General features: G+C 36.4%; 1 protein-coding gene across 1 annotated transcript in view; it reads left to right on the forward strand.

Moving 5' to 3' along the window:
• TIA1 (TIA1 cytotoxic granule-associated RNA binding protein) overlaps positions 1-7,699 on the forward strand; it is a 21,956-nt gene extending 14,257 nt beyond the window's left edge. Inside the window, exons 6-11 of the mRNA XM_012646421.1 lie at positions 3,517-3,625; positions 4,015-4,110; positions 4,217-4,301; positions 4,672-4,795; positions 5,596-5,741; positions 7,017-7,699. Coding sequence (XP_012501875.1) covers positions 3,517-3,625; positions 4,015-4,110; positions 4,217-4,301; positions 4,672-4,795; positions 5,596-5,741; positions 7,017-7,143 — 687 coding nt within the window. The 3' untranslated portion in view covers positions 7,144-7,699. The remainder of the gene's footprint in view (positions 1-3,516; positions 3,626-4,014; positions 4,111-4,216; positions 4,302-4,671; positions 4,796-5,595; positions 5,742-7,016) is intronic.
• Positions 7,700-14,259: the final 6,560 nt, after the last annotated feature.

A 14,259-nucleotide genomic window follows, 5' to 3' on the forward strand; every position in this document is an offset into this window, starting at 1 on the left:
GGAGGATCGCTTGAGCCCAGGAGTTTGAGGTTGCTGTGAGCTAGGCTGACGCCACGGCACTCTAGCCCAGGCAACAGAGTGAGACTCTGTCTCAATAAAAAAAAAAAAAGAAAGTAGAAAACCCTGCGAAAAAAATGGGAAAACTCAAGAGATCGGAAAACCCCATGTATTAGAAGAAAAGTCGAAAGCGATAAAACACATTGAGAGGTGAAATATACAAGCTTAGACATACATGTGTCCCATCTACCAATTAAAAGATTTTTTTTTTCCTGTGAGGTAAGAAAATAAAAATTATGACAGTGTAGTTGGTTCTGAAAGCTTTGCTATTAATCACAGCATAATATTTTGGAAAGGTAGAAAAATACCTTGTGCAATGAATTGATAGCCACAATTTAGTGTGAGTTCCTTAGAGGATTGATTTATAGGTTTCATAATAAGATTTAAGGAAACAAGCTGGGGGGTCAGGTAGGCTAGGAACTCATTTTTCCCCTGTGAGATTATAGAATATAAGCTTCTGCTGTATAAAAATCACTATTGAATACGTATTTACTATGAACTAGAGTCAAATAGCAAAGGATATCTGTGTATGGCTTCTGGAGTTAAGAGATGGGTATGAATCCTGACAACCATCATATGATAGATGTAACTTTGAGTAAGTAATTTAATCTTCCCAAGTTTACATTTCAACTTCTATAAAATTTGTGATTCATTCTTGTCTCTGGTGTTATGCAGTGCCACAGCCCTGATTGCAATTACTTACAAGAGGTAACTTCCTTACCTCTCTTCCCATGTTGTACATGCTAAGTAAATCTCAATAAACTTAGCTTCTCTACCTACCCCAGAGTAACTGAATGTTATTGGAGAAAAACTGAGTCCATCTGGTTTTGCTTCTCATTTAATGGTCATACACTTTAGATGAGTACTCAGTACTGTCTTCACAAACTTATGTTTCTCTAATACATTTGATTCCCCATCGTTCATGGTAACTATTTTATTCCTTACCACCCCATCTTCTCAAATATTCCTCCTTTCCTCATCATCACCCTAAGCTGACAGCATTATATCATGCTTCACTGAGAAAAGAAGAAGCTATCATACACGAATTTCCTCATCTTTCAGCCACCAAAGTTACATAAAATTCATCCACCTTCCCTTCTTCCTCCTTTTACAATAGAGAAAAGGTCCTTCTTGTCAATGGCCAAATCACTTATGATTGGGTTCCCACCTCTTGCCTTTCAGAACTTTGATCCTGTGCTGCTGCTGCTTTATTGTTTTTTAAACAACAGCTTTGTTAAGATATAATTCACATACCATAAAATCCATACCTTTAAAGTATACGACTCATTTAACACTATGGCACTATAGTCCCAGCTCCTCAAGAGGCTAAGGTCGGAGGATCGCTTGAGCCCAGGAGTTCAAGGCTGTAGGCAGTATCATCACACCTATGAATAGCCACTGCACTCCAGCCTGGGCAACATGGCAAGACCCCATCTCTTAAAAAAAAGTATACAATTCAGTGGTTTTGGGGGAATTCACAGTTATGCAACTATCAATACAATCAATTTTTGAGTATTTTAATCATCCTTAAAAGAAACTACATGTCTATTAGCAGTTACTATCCTTTTCCTTCCGTGCCCCTCTCGCCAGTCCTGAGCACCTGTTAATGTACTTTCTGTCACTATAGATTTGCCTATTCTGAACATTTCCTATGAAGGGAATCATATATGTGCCATCCTTGTTCTTACTGTCCTGTGCCGTCAGTTTCTCCCTCTCCACTGGATCATTCCCATCAACATCTAGTATCTCTCAATCAAAACTACACTTGATCCTCACATCCCTTGCCCACCTGTATCTCTATTTCTCTGCTATAATTCAGGATCAAATTTCTCAAAAGAGTTGTTTGCGTATGCTTCCACTTCATTTCCCATTCACAACCACTGGCATACACATACACACACACCATAAAAAGGTTGTTTTCCTCTTTTGCAAGTAAGTAGTTATATTTGTTTCCTAGGGAGGCTATTTCAAAGTACCATAAGCAACAAAAATTTATTTTCTCAAAGTTCTGGAGACTCGAAATCCAGAATCAAGTGTCCGCGTGTTACCCTCAGCTCCCTCTGAAGGCTCAATGGAAGAATGCTTCCTAGCTTCTAGGACTTGCTGGCAATCCTTAGCAATCTTTGACTCGTAGCTGTGTCACTCCAGTCTCTGCTTTCGTCTTCACGTGGCCATCTTCTTTCTCTGTGTGTCCACATAATCTTAATATAAGGACATGAGTCATATTGGATTTGGAGCCCATCTTAATCCAGTATGACCTCATCTTAACTAATTATATCTGCAAAGACCCTATTTCCAAATAAGGTTATATTCACAGGTACCTGGGTTTAGGACTTCATATCATTTTGAGGGACACAATTCAACCCATAACATTAGTTAAGCATCTCGTGGAGTTCAAACTGGTTAGTGTCGTAAACAATATTTGTTTCTTTTGAAGAATATGCATTTCCTTTTATGTGTCTCAAAGACTTTTAGCCTCGGATTTGCCTGTTCCTTTAGTAGTAGGTTAAGCACACATTTGACATGTGCAAAGAAAAGATACACCCCATTCACTTTTTGGTCCACTCTAAGCTGGCTTTTATTCTCACTTCCTACCAGTGCTATTCTATTCAAGATCACCTCTTGACCTCTGCTTTCTTGGCTCCCATGATAGTATACTTTTGTGGGTTTCTTCCTTCATCATTGGCTACTCCTTCTTAGTCACCTTAGGTAGGGATTTTTCCTTTACTCAATTTTTAAATTTTGCTGTTTTTCAGGGCTCTGTCCCAGGCCTTTTCTCTCTCTATTCTTTATGACTCTGAATTTTATATCTTCAGTTCAGTCTGTTTCTCTGTGCTCCATACTTACTAACAAATGGTCTTGTCTCACAATCATCTTAAACTTAACATGGAGCTCTTTGTTTCTTCCTCAAACCTGTTCCCCTTCTCTTTCCCAGGCTTTCTCCCCATTTCAGTAAATGCTAGCACTGTCCTTCCAACTTCTTAAGCAGGAACTTGATGTTACTTTATTTGTTCCTCTCAAAAGAATGTAATATCCATGTAAGAGACCATGTGTGCTTGTTCACCAGTGTATCCCTAGCTCTTAACTTGGTGCCTGGAACATAACTGCTCAGTATTTGCTTGTTAGATGAAAGAGAAACCAAATACTGTCATTAGCAAGCTTGTTGGATTGTTTAAAATAAGATTTTCATTCTTAATAGTCTTGAGTTGTTGCATGAACTTTATGATATTTACCTCATTAGGCTCATGACTTTTTCAGATGATTAACATTCCCAAAGTCTGATATCCACATAAAAGAAGCACCATTGCATTTTAGGAAAACTATCGTGTATTGTGTATTTCATAAAGCATTTTTACTTAAAAACATTTGTGAAAAGCACCAAGTTTTCACTACTGCTAAAAATTATTTAACATCAACTAATAGTGGCTTCTTTGTTATTTCCAATGTTGTGTGGAACAGGATGCTGAAAACGCCATTCAACAGATGGGTGGCCAGTGGCTTGGTGGAAGACAAATCAGAACTAACTGGGCAACCCGAAAGCCTCCAGCTCCAAAGAGTACATATGAGTGTAGGTGTATTGGAGAAGAAAAGGAAATGTGGAATTTTGGAGAAAAATACACTAGATATTAAATGTTAGAGCTGTTCCCGGAGACTTATTGCAGAAATAGATGAGAAGCAAATCAAGACTACTGTTCAAAAATGTACTTAGTTTTCATTTTTGTAATTTTAAATAATAATGATATTATCTCTAATGTCAAGTCTCCTATTAAATAGAGAATACTGGGTAATTTTTTAGACATTCTTGGGGGAGGTTTAATCCTAAATTCAAGTATAATATGTGTTATATAAGCATTTTGATCAAGGTAAATATTAACATTACAGTAGTGTAGTTAATGCTGCCTTTCTCTTTCTGAACATTTATTTAATGAATTAAAGATAAACTTTTTTCCTCCCCAGCAAACACCAAACAGCTGTCATATGATGAGGTTGTAAATCAGTCTAGTCCAAGCAACTGTACAGTATACTGTGGAGGTGTGACTTCTGGGCTAACAGGTATGGAAGCTTTACTGTATGTCATTAATTTTTAAAATTCCAAGCTTAATATTTGTAGGATTTTAATATAACTTAATGTGGTTTCTTTTTGTTTGTTGTCTAACAGAACAACTAATGCGTCAGACTTTTTCGCCATTTGGACAAATAATGGAAATTCGAGTCTTTCCAGATAAAGGATATTCATTTGTTCGGTAGGAGTGGTTTTTTAAAAAACACTTTCTCCCCATATAATTTTTGAACGTTTACCTTATTGGTTTTCTTTAAAATTTACCTTGGTTAAAAAGAAATAGAAATTTCTCTAGCATATGGCATATTTGACATTTTTTTTATAGGTCTCATCTTCCAACATAAGTCCAGCAAAACACATTCCTTTTTAACACAAGTTTCTCCAGAACTACAAGATCTTTGAGAAAAAATAGCAAAGAAAATAAGCCATTTTATTCATTCTTTTATGTGAACTGCCTGTTTTACCTCAAACTCACCCTGATTTTTAAAAATTGGTTTTATTCATAAATATTTAAAGAAATATGTATTGGTGATTCTTAATTTTGTTTTCAATAGGTTCAATTCCCATGAAAGTGCAGCACATGCAATTGTTTCTGTTAATGGTACTACCATTGAAGGTCATGTTGTGAAATGCTATTGGGGCAAAGAATCTCTTGATATGATAAATCCCGTGCAACAGGTGAGAGGGTTCTTAACTTTGAGAAGTAATTTCTGGGCTAATAATAAAGTTATTTTAAAATGGAGATTGTTGATAATCCTTGTTAGTAAGTTTATAGCTAAAATGATAGTATATAAGGGCTCTTCCTATGTGTATTATAGTTCCAGAGTGGTGGTTCATGAATTGTAGTGATGACATGATGAATGTGAGTGCCTCATTTGACTCATGCTCACACAGTGGATTTTAAAATGCTCTGACAAATTTAACAGGGTATTAAATCTTTTTCAACTGAAATGAAAATAAAGCTATAATATATTTAGGTATTTCCTTCCAGATTTTACTGCTTTTTGTTCTTCCAGGTAGCTTTAGTGGTTCAAACTTAATACCACAAAGATTGCTATGAGTAAGTTGTAAATGCAGCACAGAAGTGGGAGTAAGAAAATCCTAAACTGTGTACGTTTCTTAAGTAAGCTGGAATAAAGGAATAAGTAATCTTTATATCTTCCCTATATATAGCAATCATGTGGAAAGTTTACCAAACACTTACACATTATACTGAATTTAATATTTATTACTAGGGCATCACCTGCTGCCTTAGAAAGACTATGCCATTCAGAGCATCATGTAGAGTTATAGCAGTATAACCTCACTTGTATTTTTTTCTACCAGTCACTTACTAAACGCTTGTTTATCCTGTCATTTGAATTGTAATGATAGCCATATGTGTTTTGGCTAAGTATTTGTGGTAATAATAATAGGACTAGATATATACAAATAACTTCAAGTAATACTAAATTATCTGTTATAATTTTACTTAACAGCAGAATCAAATTGGATATCCACAACCTTATGGCCAGTGGGGCCAATGGTATGGAAATGCACAACAAATTGGCCAGTATATGCCTAATGGTTGGCAAGTACCTGCATATGGAATGTATGGCCAGGCATGGAACCAGCAAGGATTTAAGTAAGTATATTTGATCTTTTTCTTTATAAACCTTTAAAAATGTCAAAAGAAATTTTTTTTTTTGAGGCAGAGTCTTGCTCTGTTGCCCAGGCTGGAGTGCCATGGTGTCGGCCTAGCTCACAGCAACCTCAAATTCCTGGGCTCAATCAATCAGCCTCCCAAGTAGCTGGGACTGTAGGCACACACCACCACGCACCAGCCAAAAGAAATTTTAAGTAATTAGTAGTATGGCACCTTGTGTAAAGCATAACCATAGCCTTTGAAGGACTTAATATAGAATAGTTTTTAAATTTACAGTTTTAACTATTTCTCTTTAAAAATTTACCTAGAAATATGTTGCCTTAGGCCAGGCAAAGTGGCTCATGCCTGTAATCCTTGCGCTCTGGGAGGCCAGGCGGGAGGATTGCTTGAGCTCAGGAGTTCGAGACCAGCCTGAGCAAGAGTGAGACTCCGTCTCTATTAAAAAAAGAAAAGAAAAGAAATATGTTGCCTTGAAGTATAATCAAGATCATATGAATTTTGGTAATGCTTGATAATAAGTCAATTAATTTTTTAGTAAGAAAATAAGTGCTTAACAGCTATTAAGCTTTTCACATGATTAATGGTCACTTTTCACATGACTAATGGTCACTCTTAGATACACTTATTTTGATGCTAGTTGTTTTATTCATTATGCTTTTTTCTATACAAAAGAGTTTATGCATTCATTATTATATGGCCAGCTTCCTTATAAACCCTGAATTATGCCATTTTACTTACTGAAAAAGAAACTGGAAATCAAACTTTTCAGGTTAAAAAAGTATCTTATATTTGTAATGTTAAAAAAATTTATGAGGTTACATATGCTAATAATCATTTTAATTTCTTCTCTGAGCAACATAAATGCTGGTTCTTATTGTACCAAATGACTTGAGTTTCTTTCAGATAGTGGCTTCTTCAATGTATGCCTAGCCAAGTTGAAGATGGACAGTTTTCCTTTCTGTGCTGGGAAATGGGTTTTGCTGGCTTCAAAGGAGATAAATGTTTATAGGTTAAGGGTATTATCTTAGCTACAATTTCTGTCAAAATTAAACTGCCCAACATACAGGGATGCTTGTTTTTAAGAGAAAAAACTTAACTAAAAGGCTTTGCTTTCCCTGGCATAACAGTTATCCTTATATTTGGGTTTAAGAAAAAATGTTTCCCATTTCCTGTGTGTGTTATTTGTCCTTGGCGTTAGTTTGTTTTAATCAGTGGATTTCCTCTCCCCTTTGTTTCTTTCACATTATTCACCAGTCAGACTCAGTCTTCTGCACCATGGATGGGACCAAATTATGGAGTACAGCCACCTCAAGGGCAGAATGGCAGCATGTTGCCTAATCAGCCTTCTGGGTATCGAGTGGCAGGTTATGAAACCCAGTGAAAAAAGGACTCCAGAATCGAAAGCCAGTGGCTTGAGGCTACAGGGAGTGTAGTAAAGCCATTGTTTACTTAAAGATTTATCAAATCAGTCAGTGCAAATGTCAGATACAATGTATTTATTTAAAAGATTCATTTTTTAATCATGAAATCATCCACATTGTTTTAAAAAGAAACAAGATGCTGGATGTCTGCCAATTTTTGCCTTCATTACCTTTTTTTGATAAAGTTTCTCAGATCCTTGTTTCAAATACAAATGCAGGGATTGCTGCCACTTTTTAAAAATTAAGAGGCAGAAAATTGCACAATGTCGAACTTTTTTCCACTAAAGTAGTGTGCAGTTCTAGTTTGCATTCCTGATATGATTTAAAACATGTAATATAAAGATGTAAAAAAAAAGAAAAGAAAAACCAAAACTGTGCAGAGTCTAGAAGTTCTTTGGTAATCTTCAGCTTATGCACAATTCTGTTTTAGGTTAAAAAAGTAGGCATTGTTTGAGCTCTCCCATCTATGCTGTTATCCCTTTGAGGTTTTTAAATATAAATTATTAGTTTACGTCATTTTTGTATACATTTTTTCACAGATTTGTCTTGCCTTATTAAAGTTCTGTAAAATATACTTAAATGGAAAAAATGATGTTCACTTAGATTGAAAACTTTTCTCAGATGAATTGATAATTGCATTCATCTTGTGTTTTATATGAGAAGGTGCCTCAAGAATTCCCTGTTGGATTTGTTTAAAAGGATTTTTATCTTCTGTGATAAATTTTGCTGTGTACCAGGAACTATGAAAACAAAAACTTGTTACTAAAAAAAAAAAATCTCTGAAATGTGATAAGTTCTTATGCCATGTTAATTTCATGTGTCAACTTCTACATTTACATGTATTATTTCATTATGTAAAATGTTTTAGCAATTTAATATTTTGCACAGTTAGCAAACTTTGTATGTCATTTCCTTCTTAAAGGCATCATGCAGAGTTGACGTGAAATTTATAAGGTTTTAAGTTGTTTGCATGTGAAAATCAAATACACACTTTAGTAGTCTTTGAATACAAAGTCATCTGCTCTTGTTTTTCAAGAATTTTGAGACACAAAGTTGTATGTAAAGGAATATATTAATTTGCCGTTTTCTAGTTAGATTTACTAAAAAAGAGTAAATCAACTTAATTTTAATATGTACAAATGATAGCTGTGAAACCGTAGAATATCCTTATGTCAGGCTTGAGTTTCATTGTGAACTCCAAAATTAGCCTGAAGGACCAGCCGGGCAAAGCATTTTTTAAATGTTCAGAGGCCAAAAGATTAACAAAAAAACCTTAAAATCCTACCTCCTTAAACAGCCTTCAAAGAAGAGAATCCTCAGTACAATCATTATTTTGATTCTTTTGGTACCTGTTTTCCTGGAGTTCCCAATTTTATTATTTGGGGGTGGCTCCAAGCATTAAGAGGTTTAATCTTTGATGGCATTGTTGTAGTTTTGAAATTTCTAGTACATTTCAGAGTCTCTTAGAAAAGTTGTGGGAGGTTTTGTTTTCAGTGAAGGTCACAAACCTCCTTCCTTGACTCACAGAGAGGAAGGGTCGGTCCCCAGTATACATATTTGAATGGTTGGTGGTTTTCAAGACCTTTAGAGAGCTCCCAGCATTTTATTTAGAAACAGGAAAGGCCTGTGAAATCTTAAGTTTCCTGGCCTGTATCTTCCAGGTAGGGGCAAATGACTCTAAGCTGGTCTCTAAGCCAATACCCTTGTAAACCAGAGCCCAGGAAAGATAGCTTATAAGTGTATAATTCTCTGGAGCTCAATTCTATGCAGTTGTACTGATGTTTCATTAAGTCACTGTGTATTTTTAAGTGTTGATACATTAAAAGTTGCTTTATGGAAGATGAGTAAATTTTTTAAATACTTGGAAATTTAATTTCCTTGTTAACTTCTACAGATCAGGGCATGCAACCAAAAGCAGCTTAAATGAAATACTAAAAAAAGAAAAAAAAAATCAGGAAATTTTTTTAGATTCTTCTGGCTTATGTTTATATTTTAGGACCCTTGTTTTTCTCTTATTAAAAATATTTTATTTCCTGTACATCTCATGGACTGCAGGGTAAATTATTTGGGCATAAATAATTTAATCTAAACAAAAGTATAGTTTTTCTTTAATTTTGACTAACTCAAGTAATAACAGTTTTTATTAGCCAGCATATTTTCTTATTGCACAAGTCTTAAAATGTTCATTGACTACTACTTTTTGAGAAGAAAGTGGTGTCAATACTCATGATGAAAATGTTACTACTGAACAAATTCACATTTCAGGAACATTGCTAACTCTGGTTTAAATCTTAGTGTTAAATTATTGGAGGATTTTTCAGTCTAAAAATCAGACTGGTATTAATATCAGGTAAGGAAATTAAAGTTTTTTAAATGGTTTCATTCTCTGCAATATGCATTTAGATTTTACTTTCTGGTACTGTAAAGAACCTGAAGTGATTCACACTTAATGGGTCATTAATTCAGTATTCTTTACCCTGACTGTTTGGATATTAAAGTTCCTTTATGTTTTCTATAACCTGTGGGATCTTCTTGCAGTGATTATTGTGTGTGAGATTTTTCTTTTTGGTCTAGCTATATTGTTACATTCACTCAGATATTTGTTAATGTTTAAAAATCCTATTCCAGAAACAGTGGTTTGTATTGGGTTACTGTTTAATACCACAAAGAATTGGCATTCTGCAGATTTAATTAATTATAAAACCAGTTTCTCATTTTCCTTATTGATATTATCTCCATGTAGAAAATGAGATTCACATTCTAGTTTGTGTTCTCCTGTTTTGTCCCTGTGCTTGCTCATCTTCCTTTTACTTGTGTGTTAGAGTTCTGTTCCATTTGAGAAGGCAGGTGATCAGAACTAGATTGCATTTACAAAGGGAGTTAGGTTTACTAAGTGTCATAGGGTGCTCCTGAGCCTACGGTTGAATTAGAAAAACAAAATGTGTTTATACGAAATAAAAAAGCAAACCATTCAGACTGTCTCAAAAAAAAAAAAAAGCAAACCGTTCAAATGAGAGAGATGATTTCTAAAATCAATCATCTCTTTATAGAGGGTTATTACATTTTATTCCAGTCACTGCATTTGACTATTATATTTAGAATTTGAAGAACATACCTCCAAAATGATGAATTATAACTTAAGAACCTTAATAAAATGTATGAATATGTCTCAGTTGAATAGGATTTTCTCCCTTCATTTGGAGACCTTAATTCATATGGATAGATGGTGAGGGATTAACCAAACATGAAAACTACAGGTGTCAATAGTAGCATGTCTTGAGTGTAGTTCCGTTATTAGAAATTTCTGTTTTATTCAAACAGTTGTTTGCAGCACTGGCTTCAGAGATGAGATTTTTGCCAAGACTGACCAGTAAATACAGTATGGCTTCTAAAGTTGGAGGCTGAGGTTACTGTGGTAGTAATTCAACTAAAAAAGGAAAAAGTAAACTTCTTTACTAGGCTATGCTATACAGAAAATAAGGATTAAGCACAATTTTGTATACTGGATAAATAAGATCCCTAGCTCTTTATCCTTATTCAGCTCTAGAATACCAACAGACATGTATATTGGGTGGGATGTTGGAGGACCCTTCTGTGGAAAAATTAAATGACTTCTGAGAGAGATGACATTTGAGGGTCACCACCAAAAAAGCCAACTGGCCATCAGTCCCTCTCAGTGAAGTGTCCCAGTCAGTAAGTCCTGCCCATGTACACGAATATTCCAAACAGGTTTTGAGTGCTTCACTTTTAAATAGGGACAGCCAGATATTACCAGAAATTTGATTATGAAAGGTAACTCTAAACAAAAAGTAACTCTCATGAATCAGAAAATTTCCAAGAACTAATATCCTCAGATAAGAGATGTATTCAAGAAACTAGAAGCCAGACATGGTGGCTTATGCCTGTAATCCCAGCATTTTGGGAGGCTGAGGTGGGAGGATTGCTTGAGCCTGGGAGTTCAAGGTTGCAGCCAGCTATGATTGTGCCATTGCACTCCAGTTTGGGCAGCAGAGGGAGACCCTGTCTCAGGGGAAAAAAAAAAAAATACAAACAAACAAAAAACCCCATGAAACTAGAGCAAAATATGAAATTTAAAATGTGAATGAATTCAGTGAGAATGTTATAAAAGACAAGGAAATGTTTTACAACAGAAATCAAAAGTGGAGGGAAAAAATAACGTTGGATCAGTTCAGGAGGTTTGACATGCAACCAAAAGGAAGAAAACAGAAAATCGGGGAATGGGTGGAATTTATTTTAAAAATACAAGAAAACTTCCTTGAAGAAATGATGAGTATCAAGATTGAAAAAAGCTATTATTGAATTAACACTTTAATAAAAAGAGACCCATACCAAGCCATACCACCATGAAATTTTAAGACACCAGGCAGAATATTCTAAAAATTACCAAATGGCAAAAGAATTGGGACTAATACTAGCTTTAGATTCTTAATAGCAATGTTGGAAATCAGTGGTCAATTGGGGATTGGGGCACTACCTTCAAAAGTTTGGATAAATTATACATCCAACTACACTGTCATGGCTGACAATAGAATAAAGGTATTTTTAGATGGGCAAGTTCTCAAAAGATTATCTTATGTACCAGTTCTTAGAAAGCTACTTGATATACTTCATCAAAACATTAAATCAAGAAAAAGTATGATGTACTGCCTAAAAATGGGATCGAACACAAGAGTGAGATAAAGTGAAGTTTCAGGATGATGGCTGTGAAGCCACTGGGCAGCCAGTCTAGACTGATGGTCAGAAGGCGAGACCTGAGTATGTGACAGGTTGGACATCTTACAGCGCTATGGAGGATGTGAGAAGACTTAAACGATAGAAGAAAATCAGGCAGATTGAAAAAAAGCAGTTATCAGGAACAACAAATCATACAAGAAAGGAAATACTCCCTGAACCAAGTACATGTATATTACAATGTAGTCATAATAATGGAAACATGGAAATGACAGCAATAAAAAAAAATGAGTTCTATTGACAAAGAAAAAGGGGTCTGTGAGCTAAAATCATCAACATGATATAAAGTTAATACTTAATGTCTCGATTGATGAATCAAAAATGCATATTGGAAACATGGAGATAAACCAGGCAGGGAAAGACTCTGCCTTAATTTTCTCATTTATAAAATGGAAACAGGCTGGGCACAGTGGCTCACGCCTGTAATCCTAGCATTTTGGGAGGCCGAGACAGAAGGATTGCTTGAGGCGAGGAGTTGGAGACCAGCCTGGCCAATAGCGAGACCTAGTCTCTACCAAATATTAGCTGGGCGTGGTCATGCACGCCTGTAGTCCCAGCTACTGGGGAGGCTGAGGCAGGAGGATCGATTGAGCCCCAGAGTGTGAGGTTGCAGTGAGCTGTGATACCACTGCACTCTAACCAGGGCAACAGAACGAGACCCTGTCTCCAAAAAATAAAAAATAAATAGGAGTCCTGTATTTTATCTGTCAGTCCTAGAGATGGTTGCAGGCTGGTGCAGCCAAAGCTGTCGTGGAAGCAGCTGCAGGTGGGGGAAGTTTGGTGCAGCTAGGGCAGGTCCCGAGGACCACTGAGGGTAGTGCCACTGGGTCTTCCACACAGTGACCCACTGGCTGCCACCTGGAATGAAAAAGAGAAGAGAACAGAACCCAAGAAGGAAGTGCCTTTAGTCCACTATCACCCAGCATTGTTCCTCAACTGCCTTCTATTGAGAAAGCCTAACATCAAGCCAACTAGCGAAGGAGAAACATTTCACAAAACAAGGAAAAGAAGGGCGAATTGGGGGCTGAGAGAATCCCTCCCCAATGCCTTTTCCCTACTCTTTGCTTTCAAGTCTCTACTTAAATCACTTCCTCTGAGACCTTCCTTTCTTTATCCCACAATCTAAATCCGTAGTTTCTCAAACCATCTTATACTTTTTCTTTATAACATTCGTCATAATTTTAATTATATTTAATTATTCATGTGATTATTTCTTTAAAACGTGCTCCCCATTCAACTACTAGTGACTACTTTTTTTTTTTTTATCAAAACAGTCTCGCTCTGTCACCCCGGGTAGAGTGCAGTGATGTCATTGTAGCTCACTGCAACCTCAAACTCCTGGGCTCAAGCAATCCTCCTGCCTCAGCCTCCAGAGTAGCTGGGACTACAGGCACACCAAGACATCTGGCTAATTTTTCTGTTTCTAGCAGAGACTAATTTTTCTATTTTTAGTAGAGATGGGATCTCACTCTTGCTCAGGCTGGTCTCGAACTCCTAAGCTCAAGCAATCCTCCCACCTCGGCCTCCCAGAGTGCTAGGATTACAGGCATGAGCCACCATGCCTGGCACCACTGGTGACTATTCTTCAATGCTGTATATATCCAGTACATGGTAAAAAGTAGGTGCTCAACAAATGTTTGTTGAATTAATGAATGAATGAAATTGTTACTGCAAACAATCTGGTTTTGACAAAATGGCTTTTACCTTGTGCTGATAGTACTACCAGCTGGAGCACTGGATATAAGGTGATAAGAGCTGGCACTAAAGGACCAAATCAGGGCCAGATTTTTATATCATGCAAAGTAATTTGAACTTTTTTTATCCTGAAGAACCTAGGGAACCATAGATCCAATTTGTGTTTAGTTAAGAAGTGTTCTAGGTTCCAAACTGGATGAGCAATTAGATGGTGGTGGATCCTTAGTTACTGGGATGGGAAAAAGAAGAGAAGCATGTCTGTTAAGGTAAGGATAGGAGCTCGTTAGCCGGAGATGAGAGCTAATGAATCATCGTTCAATATGTGGAGCTTGGACATGGGTGACACGGGTAGAAATACCCAGTTGGTAATGACACGGAATTTACAAGGGTCATTAAGGCTGGATATAGAAATGGGAGTCATCAGCATTTAAGTGATTCTTCAATACATGGAATGGAGATCACTGAGTGAGAAGAGAACTGAGGACAGAACTCGCGATGATCATTGTGTAAGGGGGCAGAGGCAGAAAAGCTTGCAAAGAAGAATGAGAAAGGCCGGGCGCAGTGGCTCACGCCTGTAATACTAGCTCTCTGGGAGGCCAAGGCGGGCGGATTGTTTGAGCTCAGGAGTT

Source organism: Propithecus coquereli, unplaced genomic scaffold (assembly GCF_000956105.1).
Source record: "Propithecus coquereli isolate 6110/MARCELLA unplaced genomic scaffold, Pcoq_1.0 Scaffold243, whole genome shotgun sequence".
NCBI classification, from domain to species: Eukaryota; Metazoa; Chordata; class Mammalia; order Primates; family Indriidae; genus Propithecus; species Propithecus coquereli.